The sequence below is a fragment of the Podarcis melisellensis genome, assembly GCF_964234715.1.
Source record: "Podarcis melisellensis genome assembly, chromosome: 4".
Lineage (NCBI taxonomy): Eukaryota > Metazoa > Chordata > Lepidosauria > Squamata > Lacertidae > Podarcis > Podarcis melisellensis.
Genome location: NC_138531.1, coordinates 71,122,052 through 71,146,303, shown reverse-complemented (window position 1 = coordinate 71,146,303; position 24,252 = coordinate 71,122,052). Strand labels below are relative to the sequence as shown.

The 24,252-nt window shown below is 41.7% G+C and overlaps 2 protein-coding genes across 42 annotated transcripts in view; one reads left to right on the top strand and one right to left on the bottom strand.

Moving 5' to 3' along the window:
- The first annotated feature begins 1,384 nt into the window (after positions 1–1,384).
- TFG (trafficking from ER to golgi regulator) lies at positions 1,385–21,136 on the top strand. Of its 6 annotated transcripts, none has more exons than XM_081908505.1 (9): positions 1,385–1,519; positions 4,892–5,014; positions 7,935–8,143; positions 10,855–10,938; positions 11,783–11,929; positions 13,250–13,417; positions 16,519–16,659; positions 18,247–18,333; positions 20,329–21,136. In XM_081908505.1, exons 3-9 carry the CDS (start codon positions 7,960–7,962, stop codon positions 20,712–20,714), a joined length of 1,197 nt encoding a protein of 398 aa, XP_081764631.1. In that variant the 5' UTR covers positions 1,385–1,519; positions 4,892–5,014; positions 7,935–7,959; the 3' UTR covers positions 20,715–21,136. The 6 variants fall into 6 exon arrangements, with proteins under 6 accessions (XP_081764631.1, XP_081764630.1, XP_081764628.1 ...); XM_081908506.1 differs by lacking the exon at positions 1,385–1,519 and adding an exon at positions 3,132–3,258; XM_081908504.1 differs by lacking the exon at positions 4,892–5,014 and having other exon boundaries at positions 1,397–1,519; positions 13,250–13,327.
- Positions 21,137–22,401: 1,265 nt separating this feature from the next.
- Positions 22,402–24,252, bottom strand: part of ABI3BP (ABI family member 3 binding protein) — a 140,680-nt gene continuing 138,829 nt past the window's right edge. For all 36 annotated transcript variants that reach the window (XM_081908358.1, XM_081908326.1, XM_081908337.1 and 33 more), the window contains one exon: positions 22,402–24,142. In XM_081908358.1, coding sequence (XP_081764484.1) covers positions 24,027–24,142 — 116 coding nt within the window. In that variant the 3' untranslated portion in view covers positions 22,402–24,026. The remainder of the gene's footprint in view (positions 24,143–24,252) is intronic.

The window sequence follows — 24,252 nt, the reverse complement described above, 5'->3', positions numbered from 1 at the left end:
GTACCAAATGTCTTATTTCCAGGACTTGCATACAGGTGTGACTATGAACAGCAGTGACCATGCTGAGTTGGTAGGTTGAAGGGTGTGTGGTCAATCTGAGCAAATATTGACACATTGGTGCAATCTCTTTCTTTTCACAATCTGTTTCTTTCGTGTTTCATTGTAGCAACTGAAGGATTATCAATTTTCTGTTACTAATAATGGATAACTAGTGAGTAACTAGGTATCTGCCTTGTTCAACAAAAGACCTAAGTTCAAGAAGCATAATTAATATTATCTGCGCAGTGTAAAGCCTCATGAACTTTGATATTCCATGCAATGCGAACTTTAGACTGTTTCTTCTTGATGGCCAGGAGCACATATACATCAAGAAAGGCACTCAGGCTATCAGGAATAACATGGAGAATGTAGGCCCTGATCTCTCAAGATCCCTTTCAGCTCTGATTCCATGTGTGTGTGTGTATAGGTCCAGCTCTGAGGGTCTTTTGGTGGTTGCCTCACTGTGAGAAGTGAGGTTACAGGGAACCAGGCAGAGGGCCTTCTTGGTAGTGGCACCTGCTCTATGGAATGCCCTCCTATCAGATGTCAAAGAAATAAACAACTACAGTACATGACTTTTAGAAGACATCTGGAGGCAATCCTGTATTGGGAATTCTTTAATGTCTAATGTTTTACAATGTTTTATGTATTGCAAGCCGCCCAGAGTGGCTGGGGAAACCCAGCCAGATGGGTGGCATATAAATATAACAACACTTTGCTTAACTGGTTAGGTGAATAGGGCATGTGAAGGCCAGTCCTCTGAGGTATCTGTGAGTAATTAGACAAGCCATAGACTGCAGCAGACTGGCTTTCAGGATGGTAGATGAGGAAGTAGATAGATATTCGGGGCTTGATAGAGGGGGGAGTGACCCTTTCTTTGCTTTCCATTGGTTCTATGTTCACAACTTAGCACGGTAAAGCACATTTGCAATCCTCTGCTGTATACTGCTCAGAAGCCCTATTGGGTCCAGTCCTTTACTTTCCTGAGAGCGCACCCCATTGAGATCAACGAACATCGGGGCAGGCATTGCGGAGCAGCCTCATCCACTGAACACGGCTTGGCCTGGAAGGAGGAGGACCCGTGAATGACGTTTTTGCCAAGACGTTCCTCTGCCCAGAAGAGATGCCAACTGCACGCAACTGACTACCAGAAACCAACAAGGGAGACTAGAATCAGGCCCATTCATTTCCGCGCATGCGCATTAACTGGACTCGCGTTGCCTTTTTATTTTTTTTAAGGTCAAGAAAAATCTGGGTCGCTCTACGTCGCTGTCCTGTACGTAAGCACGCGTGCGTGCCCCACACCTTCATTTCGCGCCTGCGCGGTACCGGTTTCCTCTGACGAAGCTCTTCGGTACAGCAGTCCCCGCCGTCAGGTTATGGGAGGAGTGCGCATGCGTGGCGGCCCGGCGGCAGCAGCAGCGGCAGCAGCAACCGCCTTGGCCGAGTCTCTTTGCCACGTACGGCAGCGGCGGCAGCAGTGAGTGAGGAGGCGGGGAGCGGGTGGGGAGGGGGGTACAGGGTCGTGGGGCTGGCGGGTGGGCTGGCGCCGCGGCCTCCATTTCGTGGAAGAAACGGAGCGAGGGGGGTGGGGGAGCCGCTGCCCCGGTTTGAATGGGAGAGGCCGAGCCGCTGCCCACCGGGGAAGGAGCGGGTAGCCGACCGGGGGGGGGCCCTTAGGGCGGCTGGATGAGGCCTAGGCCGCGGCCTTCCCCGTCCACTCGAGACAGGGGAAGGCCACGCACTGGCTCAGCTGTTGCCACATCAACCTTAATCAGCTCATGGGCCTTGAGTCCTGGTTCTTGCTCTCCCGTTCTTCCCCACATAATTCATTTTCTAGTTTGTGGGCGCTGCGTTAGCCTACTGCAGCAAACAGCAGTGCCAAAGCAGTGTAGATTTAATTGTGTTGTAACGAGGTTTTGCCCCCCCCCCCCAAAAAAAACACCCTTGGAAAAGATGCACTTCCCATTTCTGAGGGAAAAGTTCTTTCCCTGCCTCCTCCGCTTTCTCTTTCTCCTTCCCTCTCGGCCCCACCAGGGCTGGAGAGCCCAAAATGGGAAGAGGTCAATTTGGGGTTTCTGATTCTTTGTCACTGAGGAAGGCTCTGCAGAACACACACAGCTCCCTTTATGTAAATGCATCTTCTTTGTACACCTTCGAAGTTTGTTTGTTTCTTCAGCCTCGTAGTACTTGGAGTCTTGTGAGGAGGAAAGTTGTTTATCCAAGGTCACCCCAAGAGGCCAACGGGACAGTTGTTATATCTGGCTTGCTGGACTCTTAATTCTTTTATGTCTTCTACTCTAATTTGTATAATTAGAAGTCGTGGAAATGTTCACGGTTCAGAATCTCAAAAGTTCGAGTACTGTTCATTTCGTTCATGCAAAGATATTGTTATTAGCCCAGCGATGCAGCTTTTAAAAGTGCTCAGACCTGCTGTCAGTATTTAGTTACTTGACATTCTGAGTCAGCTGGGGCATGAGCCAGCAACTCTTCCTGTCATTGCTTTTTTGTCTTGTTTACTCCTTCAGAGAAGTTGGGGTGTGATCAGGGCAAGTCATTGAGGTTGAAGAGATCTGTCATAGCTGATATGACAGTGGTGGAAGGAAACCCTGTTCTTGCAAAACAGTTGCATTCATAAGTACATATACTTGGAAAAATTCATTTAATATTTGTGCAGTGCAGTTGGTACATGTCTATTAGAAGTAAGCCTTGTTGAGTTCAATAGGACATGCTTCTAGATAAGATGATATAGGATTGAAACCGTAAATAGATATAGAGACACAACTGAGTTGCCTGCTTCTAAATAAAATTTCTGCCATTGAAATTTCATAAACTGATACATAGCCAGCACTAGAAGCTCAGTTACTAAGATAGTTGGTAGTCTCTTGTGATTACAAAGTTAATGATCCTTAAAGGAATTACTTTTCTCAAATATCCTCTACGCTAATTTAATCTACTGCAACAAAAGTGCCAGTTTTTATTGTACCTTTAACAGCTAACAGGTTTACTTAATTTAAACTTTCATGAATTGGAGCCCACTTTTATCAGATGCATCTGAAATGGTATTTGTATTTAGGGATCTAAATACCAAAGGGTATTTAGGAATTCATCTGCCAGGGATTATTTAGCTGTGATTCCTGCATTGAAGGGAGTTGGAGTAGATGACCCCTTGGATCCCTTCCAACTACAATTTTATGATGTTATGAAATCAGTCTCTAGGTGGGTTGCAAACAGAAATATAAATCACAACAATATCATTTAATAATATCTTTTTAACATGTATCACAAACTGAAAGTAAAACATACACTCAACAGGAACAGGAATATTGGAGAGTCTACATTCAACAGAGGCTTGTGAACAGCTTAGAAATTTTACTACAATAAAGAATACAATGTTTAAGTTAATAAAGTAACTCATAACAGCATAGCAAAAGCATCTTCATAAGGGTTTGCTGTAAGGAAAATCTGGTGGCTGTAGTAATAAAAGATATTGCCAGCAACAGTTTAACTAGTGAGCTACTAGTGATATGTAGGTGTATCATACTTCACAACTGAAATTATTGCTAAATAGATTTGAAGGTCAAATTAAGTCTGATTTCTATAAAGCATAAACTGCTTTGAATCCCACACTTGTTTAAAGATTCTGTTCTTAAAGTTGTTACGGTGCATTTACTTTTAACAAATTTGTGTTACTTAAGAAATGTAGTGGGGGGGTTTATTAAAAAAAATAAGTGGCAATTTTAACATTTAATCTTATAATCTTAATTCTCCAATTTAGCTGTATAGGAACAAATGATTGTCTCTTTCATGGTATAGTCTAGAAATTTACAACTATTTTATGGAAAATAGAAGCTTTGGCTTTGAACCAAAGGAGAACATGCATAATGATATGAAAAAGAGAACCACATATTCAAAGCAGCTTTGTTTGTCTTTGATAATTGTAGCAGATCCCCGATAAACCTTACAAATAAGCTGATGACACATGCCACTTTAGATTTCACTTTTATCTGGCCTAGACTCTGTAGAATTAGTGCAGCAGAATGTAATACTCTGGCTCTGAAAGCACGTCATACAAATGTTTCAACAGTTTTAAGTGTACATATTGGGAATATCTATTATTATTCATAGATTCTTAAGCATCCTTCACCTCACGGTTCTAGGGTTTGTACTTGCCGATCAGAAGGTTGGCGGTTTGAATCCCCACGATGGGGTGAGCTCCTGTTGCTCGGTCCCTGCTCCTGCCAACCTAGCAGTTCGAAAGCACGTCAAAGTGCAAGTAGATAAATAGATACTGCTCTGGTGGGAAGGTAAACAGCGTTTCCATGTGCTGCTCTGGTTCACCAGAAGCGGCTTAGTCATTCTGGCCACATGACCCAGAAGCTGTACGCCGGCTCCCTCGGCCAATAAAGCGAGATGAGCGCCGCAACCCCAGAGTCGGTCATGACTGGACCTAATGGTCAGGGGTCCCTTAGAATGAATCACATTCTAAGAATTCTTTTCTTTCAAGGGCATATTTGGATTATTGTATCTACTGTGCTTGCTTGTTTTGAAGTTTCTGTTGGACACTGCTGGCAGTATCCTGCCAGTGGAACTCTTGCCCACATGATCAGTAGGGTGGAAGGGGGAGTGCCGCACAAATAAATGATGCTTTCTGTAGTGCACAGTGAGAGGCTGCCTAGCCCAGACAGCTGGGCAAAGGCATAAGGAGGGTTTGGATTACTGTGTTACTTGCCTTCTGTATAATAATAATAATAATAATAATAATAATATAAGAATGAATGTCTATGCTAATTAATGAAAGACTTTGATGGTGACTGAGACTTAACTAAGTTGCCTTTGTGTTTTAATGCAGATTCCACACACTGCTGCCTATTGTTATATTTTACTAACCACTGCTGCATGGCGGGACATCTGACCTCCAGCTGAAAGTAAAAGGGATAATCTGCCCAGCTACTCAATACATTTTACAAGACAGGTACACTTAATATTTGATGAAATAAAGTTATTGATAAAGAAAGTGAATTGTACTGTAAAGTTCACAGTGATAGTGCTTTGTCTGGAAATTCTTAGTACCGTGTTCACTTTTTCACGCTGAAAATGTCATTTTGAAAAGTTATCGGTGATAGTTCAGAATAGCCATTTAGTTTTATCTGTTAAATTAAAATAATGCTTCAACTATTTTAATTATAGGGCCATTCCACATCAAATCAATGCAAAAAACAAGGGTTTTGTTACTCACCATCTCAGATTTTGATGAGACTTGGTGCACACACTTCCCTTTATTGATTTCCTGATAGCCAGTTTTAACTTCAAATTCAAATATCCCAAAATTAAAACAAGTATGCTCTTAAAAAAACCACACCAATATTATGCTAATTTTTAAGATCTTCAACTTTGTTTCATATTTTTTTTTCTATTTCAGCTATGGATTGTAGGAAAGTTGTACAAAATGGCTGCCCAGAAGCCATCCCCCACCCCAAGATGTCCAAAAAATGTAAAATTTTCGTTACAAGGAATAAAAAACCCATAAATTTTATTCTTTGTCGAGATAGAGCATGTCTTTGCAATAATTTCCAACATCAAAAACTTTGGGTTCCATCATGCCTACACGCTGAAAATTCAGGTTTTCTAAACCTAGTTTTTCCACAAAAAAACCTAGGCTACAAGTACATTTATATATATTTTTTGTTTATAAAATCTTTTGAGTGCTGGTGTTTTTTTCTGAAATTTTCGTTGTTTTATTGAGCTCTGTGTAAAATTTCAAAGAGATCTGATCATTGGTTATGGAGAAAAAAATAAAATGTACACAAGGGTAACTTGTGCGGAGAGTCTCAAGAGGGACAGACAACGTAAATTTAACAAAACTTCGAACTCCTATAAAAGTAAAACTGTTTGAGATAGAGGGGAAAAAATTAAGGGGGTTTCTTTCAACGATAAGGGAAGGGTGTACACCAGATACCCCAAATTTCATCAACATCTGAGACAGGTTGACATAACCTCGTTGAAATGACGTGGAATGACCCTACAGTAAAAAAAACCCTAAAACATTACCTCCGCATAATCTTTGTGAAGATCCTACTAGAATGTAAGCAGGGGGTCTGCTGAAGGATCATATTCAGCCTTGGCCAACCCTCTGGTGGGTGCATGCTAGTGGAGTATGTGACCAAAAGTCATGGGGCTGCCCTACACTCTTGTACTCACACCACACAGACTGTACAGAACAAACAGTGCTCTCCCATTTGAGCAGTTTGCACCCCCTTCAGCTTGATGGCACCAGTGCCATGCCTCCTTTGATTATTTGCCCTTTTTCTGCCACTACCACAATTGGGGGGTTCAGGGGTCAGAAAAAAATGGAGGCTGACTCAGGTCTTCAGGCTGGGAGTTAGCCACACCTGGTGTAAAGTATCAAGGAGTGATCAAATTTGTTGGGTTTGGATCCTCTGCTTATCTTAGGCTGCATATAGATCATGTCTTTTCACAGCAAGTTGGCATCACCATTACCCCTCATTTCATTCTCCTCTCTGAATGCCTAGAGCATTTTTGGAATTGTTAACAGTTTTTAAATCTGTTTTAGGTAGTATACATTATTTTATGTGCATTTCTTTCTAGCATCACACCATTCAGGAATACAGTGGTGCCCCGCAAGACGAATGCCTTGCTAAACGAAAAACCCGCAAGACGAAAGGGTTTTCCGATTTTTAGCGGCTTCGCAAGACGAATTTCCCTATGGGCTTGCTTCGCAAGACGAAAGCCCATAGGGAAATCTCCGGGGACAGCGGGGAAGCGCAGCACGCCTTCTCCTCTGTTCCCGGGGCTTGCGGTGGGAGGAGGGTTTTTCCTCCCCACCGCCAGCCTTCAGAACAGCATTCTGAATGTTGGCGGTGGGGAGGAAAGCCCTCCTCCCACCGCAAGCCTTCAGGACAGGTCCGGGAACAGAGGGGAAGGTGCGCAGCGCTTCTCCTCTGTTCCCGGACCTGTCTTGAAGACTTGCGGTGGGAGGAAGGTTTTCCTCAACACCGCCAACATTCAGAAGGCTGTTCTGAAGGCTGGCGGTGGGAAGAAAAGCCCTTCTCCCCTGCCAGCCTTCAGAAGAGTTCCCGCCTAGGCTGCGGATAGCAGCCTGCTGCCCCGCGCGAGGGGCGCTCTGGGGAAGTCCTGCAGGGCTCCCCAAGCTGCAAATGTCTGCCCCGCGCGAGGGGCGCTCTGCTTAAGGGCTCCCCAAGCTGCGAATGTCTGCCCCGCGCGAGGGGCGCTCTGCTTAAGAGCGCCCCTCGTGCGGGGCAGCAGGCTGCTATCCGCAGCTTGGAGAGCCCTGCGGGGAGGTCCTGCAGGGCTCCCCAAGCTGCGAATGTCTGCCCCGCGCGAGGGGCGCTCTGCTTAAGAGCGCCCCTCGCATGGGGCAGTAGGCTGCTATCCGCAGCTTGGAGAGCCCTCTGGACCTCTTCTGAAGGCGGGCGGGGGACAAAAGTCTTTGCTCCCCCCCCCGCCTGCCTTCAAAAGCCGTCCGGGAGCATTTTAAAATCGCCCCGGGACAGGCTTTGCTTCCCCCCCCCCACCTGCCTTCCCCCGGAAGCCTTCGCTGCCGCCTGCCAGCATTTTAAGATCGCCCCGGGACAGCGGAGAAGTCTCCGCTGTCCTGGGAAGGCAGGCGGGGGGGAAGCAAAGACTTTCGCCCCTCCCCATTTTCAATGCATTCCTATGGGAAACCGTGCTTCGCAAGACAAAAAACTCGCAAGACAAAAAGACTTGCGGAACGAATTAATTTCGTCTTGCGAGGCACCACTGTATATTATTTTCCTCCCTAATCTAGTAACATAAAATTGTGCTTTGGCTGGAATGAATCGTGTAATTGTTTCCCAGGATATACTAATGTAAATGTCTTTCATTTTGAATAGCTGTGTAAGAAGGCCAGAGTTAACCATGAATGGACAACTGGATTTGAGTGGAAAGCTTATAATTAAAGCTCAAATGGGTGATGATATTAGAAGAATTCCCATTCACAATGAGGACATCACCTATGACGAGTTAGTGCTGATGATGCAGAGAGTTTTCAGGGGAAAGCTTCTGAGCAATGATGAAGTTACAATAAAATACAAAGACGAAGGTAGGATTTCTTTGAACTTTGAGTGTTAACTAATAGTACAAAAATCTTTTTGGTGTTCCAGTTGTTTTTGTTATGGCACATTTCTCTTCTTTTTCTGACCATTGTAGAGCTGTTCTTGGTATGTCAGCACAGTGCTAGTATCCTGCAGGAAGTGTGGTAGGAAACAAAAGTTACGGCAGCATGTCATAGATATTGCTTATTTACCGTATTTTTCGCACCATAGGGCGCACCCAGTTTTTAGGGGGGAAATCAGGAAAAAAAAAAATTTCCCCAGCCCAAAGAGCAGCGTACAGGCTGCGCACAACCTCTCCCTGCCGGACGGGTTGCGCGCGGCTATGGATGGATCCCGCTCGCTGTTTTGGCTTCCCCTTTAGCCCCGTGCAGCCTCTCCTTGCCGGGAGAGAATCCATAGCCACGTGCAGCCTCTCCTTCTTGGAAAAAATTTTTTCCCCAGCCCCAAAGAGCAGCGTACAGGCTGCGCACAACCTCTCCCTGCCGGAGGGGTTGCACGCGGCTATGGCACAAGCCAAGGCAGCGAGCAGGATGGATCCCGCTCGCTGTTTTGGCTTCCCCTTTAGCCCCGTGCAGCCTCTCCTTGCCGGGAGAGAATCCATAGCCCCGTGCAGCCTCTCCTTGCCGGAGGGGTTGCGCACAGCTATGGAGCAAGCCAAGGCAGCGAGCGGGATGGATCCCGCTTGCTGTTTTGGCTTCCCCTTTAGCCCCGTGCAGCCTCTCCTTGCTGGGAGACGCTGCACAGGGCTTTCCTGGCTTTACTGGGAGGTGGGGGGATTCCCTCACCTCTCCCAAAAGCCTGCAGAACCACGCAACCCCTTTAAAGAGATTGCGGCTTCTCTTGGCTTTTCTGGGAAGTGGGGGAATTCGCCCACCTCCCGCAAAACGGCAGAAGCCGCGCAACTCCTTTAAAGAGATTGCGGCTTCTCCTGGCTTTTCTGGGAGGTGGGAGAAGGGACTGATGCGGCCAGTCAGTCCCTTCTCCCTCCTGTGGAAAAGCCCGCAAGAGCGCACGGAGCTTGTGTGCAGCTCTTGGGGGCTTTTCCCGCCTGCCTCCCCCCTGCATTCGCTCCATAGGACGCACACACATTTTCCCTTGCTTTTTAGGAGGGGAAAAGTGTGTCCTATGGTGCGAAAAATACAGTATATTGTGCATTTCACTGTATAACTGAGTTTCTTACCTCCGTGTAGGTGGTAATGCTGAGCTTAAAAGTGATGCATTCTGTGATGCTGTATCTGTGAGTGATCTCCAACTAAGTTATACATAGAATACAAATTGAAATCAATGAACTTAAGTGTTTCTACTCTCAATATTGCCTAACGTAATGGGGAGTTCCATCAACCTAGGAAATTTCAGCCTTTTCTGGGACTTTAATAACTACCTTGGGTTTTCCAGCAAAAACCTAAAAGGAAAGGCACTCCCTGAAGATTTAGAACTAGTCTGGGACAGATGCTTGTCTTGAATGAGCCCAAGAATTAATATTTGTAGAGAGTCAAGAGGGAGGCAACTGTGAGACTCTGGGAACCAGTGGTTCTGAGCCTTCATTAGCACAGGAAAGGGTTAGGGCTTTGTTCTACAACTGGATACTGACACCAACAGGAGAAAGTTGGAAATTGACATTGCTGAATCCTGTCAGCAGTCCCAGGGGTCTCATACGGTTCTATATTGGAGGCTTGCAGCCCGAACTAAGATGCAAGTGGAGCTGTGACTCTCCAGACACCTGACTTGTATCCCTAAGGACATTTGCTATATAATAAATACCGTATAAGGCCTGTATGCACACAGTTCCTATAATTACCTGAAGTAAGGGATTGGGCAAGTCTCGCCTATATCTGCAGTATAATCCAGAGAGCAGCACCAGTGTAAAGTGGAAGAGCATGTTGGCATGCATTTTGCAAAGTAGCTTCTGTCTGAACACGCCCAAAGTGTTTCTCTGCTTCTTAGCTTTTCTTGAAATTACTCGTCATTTGGGGACTGAACAAGACTTTTGGCTCCTGGCTCAGTCTCATATGGAATAATCTACATTTAGGGAAAAACTGTGTTTTGTTGCTTTGGAATTTACTGGGGGAAATGACTCCCATTAAGATTGAGGTGGTATGTTTTCCACAGGTACTTCTGCATTATGATTTTGGGGCTCCCTAGGAACTACAAAATTAGCAGATGTGCTTATTTACCACAGGGCATTGGGGCATCAGCCAGCAGCTTTCATAATGTAGCGCCAAGTACTGTGAGGTGGTCACTGGACATGCTTTAGAGAGCAGATTCTGTGGACATAGTCTTTGCATTACTTCCATTTATTATTTATATAAGTAACTGCTATGTAAAGTTGATGTAATGCCGGTGAATATTTTAGAGGAAATTGGAATAGGAGAGGCTAAATAATATTCTGCCAGAAATTGTTCTATAGGTATGTAGTGGGGGACACACCTGCTAACTTTATTATCCAGAGTCATTTTCTCATTTCATATACAAATTCTTTATTTGTGGAAAGGAGGATGTGTTTACCTCTAATTGAAGCTCTTTAACAATGGTCACAGTATTATTTGGAGTGCATAAAATAAGCTGTCATCATGGACATATTGCAAACAAAAATTTAATGTCCTGAGTGCACTACTGTATGATGCAAGTGACAATTTGTAAAGTGATTATTTTTATTAATGTGCATTAGATCTGATTCCTAATTCTCTTTAATTAACAGATGGAGATCTTATAACAATCTTTGATAGCTCAGATCTTTCTTTTGCAATTCAGTGCAGTAGGATACTGAAATTGACACTGTTTGGTAAGTACTAATGATTTTTGAGTCACATGAAATTATTGTACTTGGGGGGATTCTTAGCAAACTAGTTCTTTTCCCTTAGCTATTATGCATCTCGGTAATAAACTTCCCTTCATGCCCCCCCAGCAATTCAGGCATTTACATGTGGCATAAGCCACGTTGTCCTGGAAAAGGGCATTTATTTATTTGCTAGCTTGGAGTACCCAGAACTCCCCAGGAACTTTTAGAAACCAAAAAAACATTTTGTTTTCTAAATGGATAGGGTAATTTGTCAGTTTGGATGCATCACACAAAAATGGGTAAAGTTATGCCAAAGTCATGTATTAGTCTGCCATCTTGATTCAAATTGGTTATTGGAGTCCAGGAAAGACCCTTACCACAGGAAACCTTTATGCTGAGTTCAATGATGATATGTATTGAGAGACTGCTGATATGTATTGAGAGACTGCTAAGCCTAAGCCAAAAAGGAGGCAAAGTTACCCGAAGTTTTAGTCCGTCATCTTTATTCAATATGGCATCTAGGATTCAAATGTTGACAAAGAGCACTGCCCCCACCTCAGGAATTCCCATGCCAAGTTTGGGGATGATATCTTGACAGGTGTCCAAATATATAGCAAACGAACAAATGGATGGGCAGACGAACAAACCATTTCCCAAAATATAGTAAATTTGATTTCATAGGCACTCTTTACTGTAAGATCTTAAGGCAGGTTTCTACAAAGTGCATTCCATTTTCACAGTTAAGGCTGCATTCAGGCTATGCAATGCTTTTACCTTAATTCTTACACGAAGGCAACTGAAAATTCTTGTGCCATAAAGACTCATTAGTATAATATTTATTTTACAGTGAATGGGCAGCCAAGGCCTCTAGAATCTAATCAAGTGAAATACCTCCGTCGAGAGCTGATAGAACTTCGTAACAAAGTGAATCGTTTGCTGGATTGCCTAGAGCCCCCAGCTGAACCAGGACTTTCCACAAGCCTCCCTGAAAATGGTAGGTTGACGATTGGCACTGCCAAATAATTGCTTGAGCTTCCGCAATTGTGTGTGCATATACACACAATCTAATGCACCTACAATCTAATTTCCCACGTAGAACCCACCACCCCATCCTTTTCCCAACCAGAGTTCTACTTAATAAGACTCTGTAATCTTGACGGCTATCTCTCTTAAAAATAAGTATCTAAATATTGGATATCTTTTCTACGATCTCTGTTGTGGCTTGGGGTAAAAATCCTGTGCTAGTATCTTGCTCAACATACACCAAATTTGTTGTGCTAAGGTGTAAAGAAAATGGGGTATAATTTGTTGAATAAATAAAACTTATGAAAAGTCATCACCTTAATATGCAACATGACCAAGTGCCCTAAGGAATCCCCATTTTAAATAACTTCAGTTTACTGCTTTCATGCTGACCCTATCTCTGGGGAGAAGTCAGGAGTGGTTCTTAGGCATGTCTGGCACATCCTCTGTGGGAAGAGGGAGATGACTGAATCAGAAAATCCTGAGAGTTTTGAATGTGTGTTTGCGACAACTATATTTGTCTATACGCTGTGCCAGAATGATAATTGCCCAGCAGTGTAGATTTCCAGCATCTTAGCATTGGTTTTGTGTGTGTGTGTGGCAGTGGGTTGGTGTTATAACAAGGCAACATCTGGATAACTTTGTAAAAGTTTGTCAGCTGCCTAGTCAGGTGTTATTTGAAATATTCAGACATGCGGCAATCAAGCCCCTGCATGTGTATATTGAACCTTCTTCATATATGAACTTCCAGTTACTTTTTTTGAGAGAGAAACATTTCTTGTGCACCATGGGGAAACCCCATGAACTCTCTCTCCAGCTTTCTGCTTTGCTTCTGGCCCACATCACTGCAAACCCTCAACTCTCACCTTTGTATTTTTTTTTAACTGCCAGCCTCTGTTTCCCTTAATGGCTCATCACCAGGAACTAAATAAACAAGGCATGAGCAATTAAAGTCAAATGAACTTTACATGCTCTGTTCGGTCAGAGTTGTTGAACGCAAACGAAAGCATGAGATGGTGATGTGTACTGGAATGTATTTGTACCATCTTGGGGGGTGGGGTGTATAATTGATATTTCTTGTGAAAAACATTTGACAGTAAATGTTAAAATTCAAAGAAGCAACTTTTTTTTTTGTTAAAGTAGCCTTTCTGCATGCAGAGTAATTTTAGTAAAAGATAGTAACATTTCTGATGTGGGCTTTGAGGCTGCTAAGCAATCTGTCATAGTCCTTGAAACAAACTTGGATACTCCAATCAACAAGGCCTCTAAAAAGTTATTTTTTGTCTTGCAGATGTTGCAGAGAGTAGGGAAGATAAGCCTGCTACTACTGACTCCACTGTCAAGCCTTCTACTCAAGTTATAGCAGCAAGTATGTCTGCTTTTGATCCATTAAAAAATCAAGATGAAATCAACAAAAATGTCATGTCAGCATTTGGGCTGGGAGATGATCAGGTGTCTGGTAAGAATACATATTTTATTGAAACCCTTGTTGAAGTTTGAACCTTTCAAAATCATCCATGCATCATGAGGATCTTGTAGAATGAACGTGAGGGAGTTACATAATTCTTATTTTATTATAGTTAAAAACATTGGTAACAATTAAACAACAATACTTTTCCAATACCGAAATGCCTTGACAGTTCCCAAGATGTAATTAGATATGGTAGGTCAGCTAACATCTGTTTGGTGTCAGCTGATACTCAGTCTTACAGTCTCATGAACTTGCCCCAAATGCACAAAAGTCTATAATTTTTTATGCCCTTTGTATGTATTCTTCCTGTAAAATGCACACTTCTCAGGGCCTTTCAATGCACTCCCCCCATAAATATCCATATTTTTTTTGGTGACAAGTAATCCTACTATAGTGGTGTTCCGATCTGCAAGCAAGTTGATCAAGTTGAATCGGTTAGGACCACTGTGAAAAATGGACTTAACAAATTCCTCCCCAAAGCATTTTCCCCCAGACATGTGACAGCAAATTAGACACATTGATTTCTGTGGCATCATTAATCCATTCCAAGGGCTTGTCTGTGATCTTAATTTGAAGGAAACAATGTATGCACAGCGTGGCATTCTTGCATAGTATACTACCTTTGCTTCTTTCAGTAGCATAATTCTTGTTTTAGACTATTTTTCTGTCATCTGCAAAAGTGGTTGGATGATTAGTATGCTCCAAATTTAGCTTGCACTTCCTGGAGGTATTGATTTTCATTTTACACTAGGATCATTAGATGTGGACAACACCAAAGCCCTAGAACCATCATGCCATATGTACACGAAAAGTGCTGTTTCTGGATTTTTATGTGCTTACAACATGAATGCCACATGGATGGCCAACCTAAAGACATACAACCCATGGTTAAATTGTGCTCATTCTTAGTTTAAAGAATTGAGATTAGTATTTTATGTTGTAAAAGTAAAAGCATTGCCCTTGCGATCATGCATAACAATTTGAAAAGGAATGCAGTATGTCTGAAAGAGTCAGAAAACATAAAATACATGTAAGAGTTTTTTTTGGTGATACATTAACAATAGTATCTTAACAGTAATGACTGGATAGCTTTTCTCTCTGTGTGAAAACTATAATACAAAATGGAAACTCCTGAGACTGTGGTAGGTGGCTCATAGGGTGTCCCTTTAAGGGATTAAACATACTCCAAAGTTGTGATCTGGTAATTTACAAGTGCATGTAATCATCACATTAATTATAAATAGGGAGAACTTAGTTGCTACATTGCTATAATGTTTCATAGTGCTGAGTAAGTTGCTTGCCCCATTGCTCAGACTAATCCCTGTGTATATTCACTGTAAAAAACAAAAAAGTATTCTCAAGAGAAAATGGGGTGTTGAGTTGGTTTTCTTGATACAAAATTAGCCTTGTGCAAGGCAAATTTAGCATGTTACAGCTGTCCATGTAGACTGTACTTTGAGTAGTGAAAATTGATCTGCCCCCAAGCCGTCAGATGATGAATTCATGCCATAGCTGTTGCATGGTTTGAATTTGCTACATGCTTAGGTTACCCTCGGGCTGTGTAAATTTGGTGCTCTGGCTCTATAAAATATGGATATATTTGGAGGGTTCGTGTCGATATATAAATGATTTCTGAAGAGCAACGGCAATAATTACCCTTTAGTGCTACTATGGCCACATTCACATCATACATTTAAAAGCACTATGATGCTACCTTAAACAGTCATGGCTTCCTTCAAAGTTAACATCTCTACTCAGCCTATAGTATAAAAATGACTAACCTGGAATCTAGATATCCTTTATGTACAGGCAACTCACCTTTCATGTGTGGGTTGCATTCTGGGTCATTACGCATGTCAGTGGTCGTGCATAAGCCTGTGCTGCCGCCAACCCGTTTCAACTCCCCTTCTGGGGTTGAAAGCAGTGCACATGTCGGCGATCATGCACACAAAATGGTCACCTCCTGTACTTGGGGGTTTCCTTGCTGAATAGACTAATGGTTTTATTAGCAGGGAGGATGCCCTGACATCTAATGAAAGAATGTGGGGAAAGGAAGGTGCTGTAGAAGTTTCAGGGCATTAGATTTGATAATTTGTCGTCAATCTGAGCAAATTACCAGAAACAGTGTGTGAGTGTTGAAATTGAAATACTTATTAAATAGTTATTGAACTAATATTTTTAAATCATCCCAGGCTTCACATCATGGTCTTGTAGTTGCTTCCATATAGATTGTCTTTTTTTTTTTTTTGGCAAAAATATGTTTGTAGTAACAGGGATGTTTGCTTATTGTGCCCTTGAAATTGGCATTTCTGAACATTTTGAATTAAAAAAAAAGCTTCATTCATTCAGATATCATTAAGCTGAGTATAGCTAGCATTCAAACTGCAAAGCCTTTAAAGCAGGTACATCAGTATAAACCAGCCGTAACTTTGTGGAAAATGACAACAATAATATTAGCCCAGACACACAGAGAAATTGTACAGACCTGTTGGAAGATGTTTTATTAAGGATTAAGAGTTTCTCTTGGTAAAGAGGTTTTAAAACACATTGGGAACTTGTTCAGTTATGTTTGTGCTGCTGAAAGAAATTGCCAGATTTTGGAGTATAAAGGTAAAGGTACCCCTGACCATTAGGTCCAGTCACGGACGACTCTAGGGTTGTGGTGCTCATCTCGCTCTATAGGCTGAGGGAGCCGGTGTTTGTCCGCAGACAGCTTCCAGGTCATGTGGCCAGCATGACTAAGCTGCTTCTGGCGAACCAGAGCAGCACATGGAAATGCTGTTTACCTTCCCGCCAGAGTGGTACCTGTTTATCTACTTGCACTTTGACGTGCTTTCGAACTGCCAGGTGGGCAGAAGCTGGGACCGAAACAACAGGCGCTCACACTGTTGCGGGGCTTCGAATTGCCAGCCTTCTAATCTGCAAGCCCTAGTCTCTGTGGTTAAGACCACAGTGCCACCCGTGTCCCTTTTGGAGTATAGTAGATTGTATATTACGCCTTTTAAATGTGGAAACATGAAATGGTACACCAAATTTTATTAATGAAAGTCAGACAGATCACTAGAATTCTGTGCCTGTGTTTTCCCCAGGACCCCCCAGTGCCCCTGTAGAAGAACGTTCCGGAACACCCGATAGCATTGCTTCTTCATCTTCTGCAGCTCATCCACCTGGAGTTCAACCACAGCAGCCACCATATGGAGGAACTCAGCCACAAACTGGTCAGATGGAAGGTGAGCAATACCTGTGCTCCATTATCCTGCATGGGGTGTTTACTTGCCCTACCCATCTCTCCTAATACGACGCTGCCTGTGCTCTTTTCTTCTTCAGCTCTACCATTCTCATCTGCGTAGAGATGTCTTGCTCTTTTAAACTATTGTATCCATTGTCAGTTGCTGGCCCTCCCTCCATGTGCTCCATCTCTCTACACCCCCAACAATCTCTCAAATGCAGCTGTTTTGCCAGACCTTCATTTCCAACTCTAACCAAGCCTAATTACATTTAGCTGCACATCTCACATTCATCACCCACTATGCTTCTATCTTCCCTCCCTTTGTCTTCTGTCAAAATTTAGACTGTAAGCTCCTTTGAGGCAAGGACTTGTTTTTATGCTACCCTGGCAAAGTGCTATGTATACCGATAGCACTGCATAAATAACTACTAAAAATAAATAATAACATTGCAGATGATTCCATTAGTAGTTTTATACCTGTTTGTTTGGTGAGCGTTATGCTAAAACAAATTAAGGCCCAGTTCTGATTATGCAACATTTAAAACAGTAGATGGTGCTACAGTGTTTGCTAGCAAGGCAGTCCTATAAAATGAAAACATACAGTATATGAAAAGTATTTTGCAGGATTATTGCAATGGTTTAAAAGGGTTGAAGTGACAGTTCAATATTGTTTAGCAGTACTGTCAAACAGCTAATTTTTGTATTGGAAACATCTGCTCTGTCCAGTTATTAATACTCCAGAAAACTTAAAACCTTCCCTTGGACAGTGTAGAAACTGACTTTGCAGAGAGCAGTGTTTACATTCCTCATGCTAGGTTCTGTGCAACTATAAAATGAATGTTTGCCTCGAAAAGCATGCATTCTATATTGTAGATTAAAATAACAATTTTTGGGCGCTATCAAATGAATAGTTCTGTTGGTGCAAGGATTTCTGGCTGTGCAGCACAACTTCCCCTCCCTCCCCTCTTGCCCCATTTGTGCACCCCTATACCTTCCCCAAATCTGCTCTAGAGAGTTGTGGGAACCAACTTCTTGAACGGTTGATTAACTTGGTGTTTAATTTTTATTCTTAATTATGATTTTAATGGTGTTCAATGCCCTGAGATTCTTGAGTGAAGGAAAGACTTCAAATATCTCAGATACATTTTTAATTATTTTGCTTTTAACTTTTTTATGATTTTTACTGGTATGTTTTTATATTCTTGAAAACCACTGATATATTTTTATGATAGTGGTATATAAATATTTCTATAAATAAATAAAGTACATGCACAAATACAAGAAAGCCTTCAACGCTTAAGCCTTCCCAAAGACCTGACTGTTACTAGCCAATAACCTTTTTCAAATCATGTTTGGATAATATGAGTTTTTTTAAATATAAAAGAAAAGAAAGGGAGTTGGAGGGGACCTCACTTTTTGTTACACCAGATAAACAGTTTTCTTGGGAAATCTCAATTTCTTCAGGAAAACATGTTAGATTCAGTAGCTTCTCAGTTTTTAAAAATATATAGTTAACCTTAAGAAAATATTTGAGGCAGGTAAGACTGAGCTGGTCATATTTCTTAAAGCTTTTAATTTAAATTGGTAGGCCAGATATATCCACAATATCCACAACAAGCTGGATACCCTGCTCAGCAGCCTCAGCCTCAGCCACAGTATGGTATGCAGTATCAAGGTAAGCAGGTGGAAAGTACCTCAAATTTTTTGTATATAGTACAAAATGTGTTCACTTAACTGTACCCTGAAATGCATGCTCTCTAATTCTGTTCTGAAATCAAACTAATTTTCAGTATTTTTTTTGCAAAATACCACTGCGCAAGGGACCTTAAGACTTTACTCAGCAACTATCTTCTTGGGTACAATTCAGTTGCAGAAGCATGAAACCTTTGTGTGTGTGAGAGAGAAAGTAGAGGATCTTGGACAACATCTGAATAATGCAACCATGGGGACAGGGCAGATTAGTTTTTTCCAAGTGGTTGCATCGTTCACATAACGATTACCGTTTTGATACAGGCCCCAGATAATGTGGGATAACCTTACCGAAAGGTAGCTCCTAAATAGTTGTTTCTAAGTATGAAGGGCATCTCAGAGGTTATTGGAGGAATAGCATTCAATCCTACTTGTTCTTGCTAAGAGGTTGTGCCCCCCAAAGTTTACTGAAGATGATCCAGTTAGAACACACTGTTTTGGAGCTGGTGGGCGGTGGGTTTTTTTTTGCATTAACATGTGGAGCATCAAAAGAAAAGGCCTGCATGAGGTTTTTCTTGCTTCCCCATTCTCCCCTGATTGGCCTCCAGAAAGCATCTGGAACTCTTCAGTTGAAGTGAAATTAGTCAAATACTCCCTTAAAATGCTCAATAAATTGGGAGAGGTTGAGAAAACAATGCATTTTTTTCTTCTGAAGAAAACTCAGATCTGGTGTTTACATTTGCCTCGAACATTGACCCATTGAAGTCATTACTATAAGCTGCTTTTATTCGCACCAGGGCAATTTTTGAGGCCCAATTCCCTGTGAATACCACAGAGATGCTACTAAGTCAAGTGATTACAGGCAAAGTTAACTATTTCCTGAGGTAGAAGTTTCTGAGTTTGGTGTTGTTGCAGTGAAGCCCTTCCCTTTTTATTTGGCTGTCGTATGTGCTTTTTCCAATACGAGGCAGTTGCTTGTATATTGATACCAGGTAGTAGGATTTGTTTCTCATGATCATCGCCACGTGTCAGTTTTGGTAGGACTAGACTGAGCTATCCGAAGCACACCTAAGCTTGGTAGTGCTCTTGTTTTAAACAGTAAATTTGAGCCCAAGTTCCAGGTGAGTTCAAAATTTACTCCACTGTATTCTCCTTGCTTTTTCTGTTTTCTGTTTTTCTGTTCAGGGTCTTGCCTTTTTAATAATTGTTATATATCTGGTGTTTAATGCTAACAGGATTCCAGTCAATGGAGATGTTTCATTGCAAGTAGTTTCAGGTGTGTTTCATGCCAGAAATAAATGGAGTATCAGTCTTTGTATCAGCTTTTTTTTTTACATTTGCAATCTGAAATTCTTTTCACTCAGACTGATAGTGAAGCACAAAAACTGTTGCCAGCATCTACTTTTGAGATTAGTTTTTTGTGTGTGTGCAGAACTAAATATGTTCAATTAGTTGTGTGAGCTGACTTGTTTCAAACTAAGAATAATACATAGCTTGATTATTTATGAAATTGCACTTTAGTAAAATAAGACATCACTGAATATAACTGCATTTTAAAGAAAGATTTTAAAACATATTGGAAATAATTGCTGAAATGGTTGTTGGATTAAAATGGGAGTTTTAACCCAACAACCATTTAGGTAATTATTTCCAACATGTTTTGGCTATGATGGTTGGGACTTGTGGGAAATAGAGACTTACAACATCTAGAGGGCTACAGGTTGTCCACTCCTGCTTTAGAGCAGCACTTATCGGAGAATGTTACTCCACCCGCACTTTTGTGCACTGGAGTTGGCTAGTATGTTTCCAGGCTGGGTTTTTTTACATTAAAAATGCAATTCATGTTTTACCCCCCACCCCTGTTGTTTTTCATGTATGTTTTTTAGCTTTTGTCTGGAATGTCTGTATTTTTTAAGAATGCATTACAAAGTGAACCGTTGTGTTACTTTCACTTATCTGCATTGCTGTTTGGCTCTTCCAGCAGGCTACAGCCAGCAGACTGCTCCTCAACAAGCACAGCAGTTCCAAGCATACAGCCAGCAGCCCTCACAGGCTCCAGCTCCTGGGTTTCCTGGCCAGCCTCAACCTCAGCAGCTGCCAGCTCAGGCTCCCCAGCAGTATCAGGCAGGCACCTTTCCTGCACAGAACTACACAACACAAGCTTCACAGTCGGCCAGCTATAATGTGACCCCAGCTTCGCAACCTGGAATGGCTCCCAGCCAGCCAGGTGCTTATCAGCCAAGACCAGGCTTCACTCCACCGCCTGGAACTACTATGACACCCCCTCCAAGTGGCCCTAATCCATATGCACGCAATCGCCCTCCTTTTGGCCAGGGTTACACTCAGCCAGGTCCTGGCTATCGATAAGGAAGCTGTGCTGTTGATGGGCCCCCAAGTAAGTCCAAGCTGTTGCCGTTGCTATTCCATCCATACAGACTCCAAGGTTCTTTAACTAAAATATGGAAACTAATGAAAGGCAGAATATTCTATGGTATCACTGTTGCTGTATAATTTGCTGGGATAAATGACCAAATGAATCTTGTTTCCTGCTTTAAATTGTATTGGCTTTCTAGTTTAATATTGGAAACACTACCTAAATGTTTGTAAAGTAATGACATTCTGACTTGCCATATTAAACTACTAGGTGAAAAATCTAGCTGAAATCTGGCTTGTTTTTACTAATAAAATGTACTAAATTAGACCCACTTGTTAAAACTAGGTATGTTGTTTAAATTGTAACATGCACACTGAAATTGAATAAAATATTCAAACCATCCTTTTTTGTTCAATTGCCGGGCATTGCGTTTTTACTACATCCATTGCAACATCTGCAGCTATAGTAAAAAAAAAACCACCCCACCCCAATCAGGAATGCTTCAACCGATATAATTCTTCATGTAAGCCATCCCAGCATTTCCTGTGGGGGCTGCAGAAGCCCTTGGATGCTGGCAAATTGTTACCAGCAAGTGTAGATAATAGTTTACTAGGTGAAATGATAGTCACTGTGTAAGGCATCATACCTGTGTCCTAGGTGTAGTGACTGCTAATCCCTATAATGGCCTGAGGCACTGCCTGTGCACTTACCTGAGCATGTGCACTAGACTAGGAAGGATTGATGTCTGCTTCATGGTATTCACAGCTATTGAATCACATGCACCATGTCCTTTTCACCATCCAAGGGAATCTTGGAAATAGCTGTTTACTGACTCAAGAACAACAAATTAATGGTTCTATCAAAATGGATTCACAAACTTAATGTGACAGTGAATGTTCTGTGAAGTACTCATGTGACAGGCTTATTATAGTGCATGGGAACCATAACCTGTTAAGAGCATATATTGAAACAGATTGGGTTATAGCCAGCTAAATTCTACTCAGGTCTGTTGATTTCAATGAGTCTGCTCTAAGTCGTGCCCATTAATTTCATGATTAACGTTGAAGACAACCCATTCACATTTAGTTCTGTGGAATGAAGCAATTGAACTATTAGAGGTTACATTTTCAAAAGCCCCCATATATGCTAAAGTTCATAAAGTAACGTGATTTAACTATTTCAACCAATAATAGACTTAAGGTACCCAGCTATTAGAACTGTATGAACCAATAGCTCCTTGTGATACTGCAAAACCATTTTGATTTATATATGTGCTGCTGCCACAAATGCACAACTTGCTAAGGTTGCATGTGCATGTCCTGTACGGGAGCACAATCTGTCACACAATGCTTCCATGTAAGACAAACCCAGCACATTCATTTAGGCAACCACATGAGGCTATGGAGCCTCTCAGCTAAGCCATATTGAGGGAGATGCTCTATTTCACATTGTTTACAAAATCTTAGTTAAGGAAGGATGTGGCACACTCTGAGTTTGCTGTCAATCTGAAACAGGACACCCCCACGTTCCCCAAACTATCCGATAATTTCAGTTATAATTTCAAAATTGCAACTAAAGGTTACTGGAAAGTCTTTGAAGCAGCTCTCAAGAGAATTTAGGATTGTTTTCAGAATTTTTCAGTTTTGTGTCTGCTAAACATACCAATGGATCAAATACTACTTATGATTTAAAATACTTTATTAAGAGTACAGTGTACCGGCAATGTACTTAAAAGATTTTTTTATTATAAACAACCAATCCAATATTCCTTGTGTTCTTTTTTAATACGTTGAATAAACACCTTTAAAAACCTACATCTCTTTATATATATAATGTTTAAATGTTTAAGCAATACAAATATATCACTTTGTGTAGAGGGGAAGCACAGAGCCATTTTTAAAAAACAGCCTTCATTTTTCCATTCTACAAAGCAGATCACATTACTGTTTCAACTGTATATAAAGATTTTTGTATGCTTCAGCCGTAATATATTCTACATGGTATTTGACTGAAGTCTGCATTCATCTTTACTCAACACAGTTTAAACCTAATAATCATACTAGCTTGTTAAGGGTCCATTTAAACCTGCTTATTCTTGATTTTATGTCTTGATTTTTTGGGAGCACTTTATAAATTATGAATATTGCATACATGTTGGGAAGGCAGGTTTCCCTGGAAGCAGTGAATGATTCTCTGCTTTGTAATGTAAAGGCAAACACTGTGCTTAAAATACATGACCTTGGTAAGTATTAGAGCACACAATATTTTGAAATGCAACATCCTGTTTTGCTCCATTATAATGATAGTGATCACAAGGTTAAGGTTTGTACAGATCATCTCCCTGTTGTTTGCTGTAGCAACAGATTTTACCTTTAGGTGGCTGCATTCTACCTTTCGAGCAGAGCTGAAATCAATCTACTATAGAGAGGCAATAATCTGCAGAGACATAGCTTCCAGTTACTCCAAAAGCACCATAGAAGCATGTGTATACAGTCCCTTCAATAGTCAGCTCCATCTATGCAAGACAAGCGTCTTGAGGAGCAGGCCTTACAAGCAAGATGTAACCTGCTTTTGCCAAATCAAAGTCCTGTTGGACATACAAAATTAAAACGAATAGAGAATAAAACCTACCCTTAGGTGAGCTCTCCACAAAATGATGCAGGCATCCAATCTACCTCAGGCCAAGTGGTGAGCATTTTGCCACACTTTCAAATGGCGGAACGATTATTGACATGGGCTCAGTCAAATGGTTCTCTGGCATATGGCTGCCATGTTTAAAAACACAGGCTATCTGAGTACAGAGCTGTACAGAGAACATCATTAGCTTTCCAGAGTGTTCAAATAGAGAACTGTATATTTGCAGCCTGGGCATATAAAGTAGCAGAAAAGCTAACCTGACAGAATAACTTAAATGAGTTGAAAAATAAATCAGAACACGTACTTTGGCAGTATGCATCAATAAAATTCAGAATACATACTTTTCCATAAAAGGTGCCTCAAACAATGATAAATAATAAACTACATCTTTCAAAATATGTAGAAGGCACCAGAAGAGACTTAAGAGGGAGCCAGCTTCCCAAGTATTTTATGACATGTTCTAAGTTCCTACAACAGATCCATAAATCTGGACAACTATAATTAAGCAGCCAATGCTATCAAACAGTTAACACAGTATTGTTAGATTTCAGAATGAACAATACTACACCATAACACATTTCCATCTCTCAGCTTGCCTGGGTTAGCCATGGCTGGATTGCAGCCATTTGGTATCATCCTTTGCTCTGCCATTTGTCTTATCTCTTGCTCTACCATTTTCCAGGTATTGTTGCTCCACACTCATACCAGTGGACGTAGTTAGTATGCGTCTCCGCACCTATTTTCCCAAACTTGACAGGCTCCTGTCGCACCGCTCTAAAAAAGCCTGGTAAAACAAAATGAGGGAAAGCAGAAGCTGAACACTGAAATGCTGGTTCTGGTATTAACATTTGTCTAGGTGTACACTAGGTGTAAAATCTCTCACTGGTCCTATCA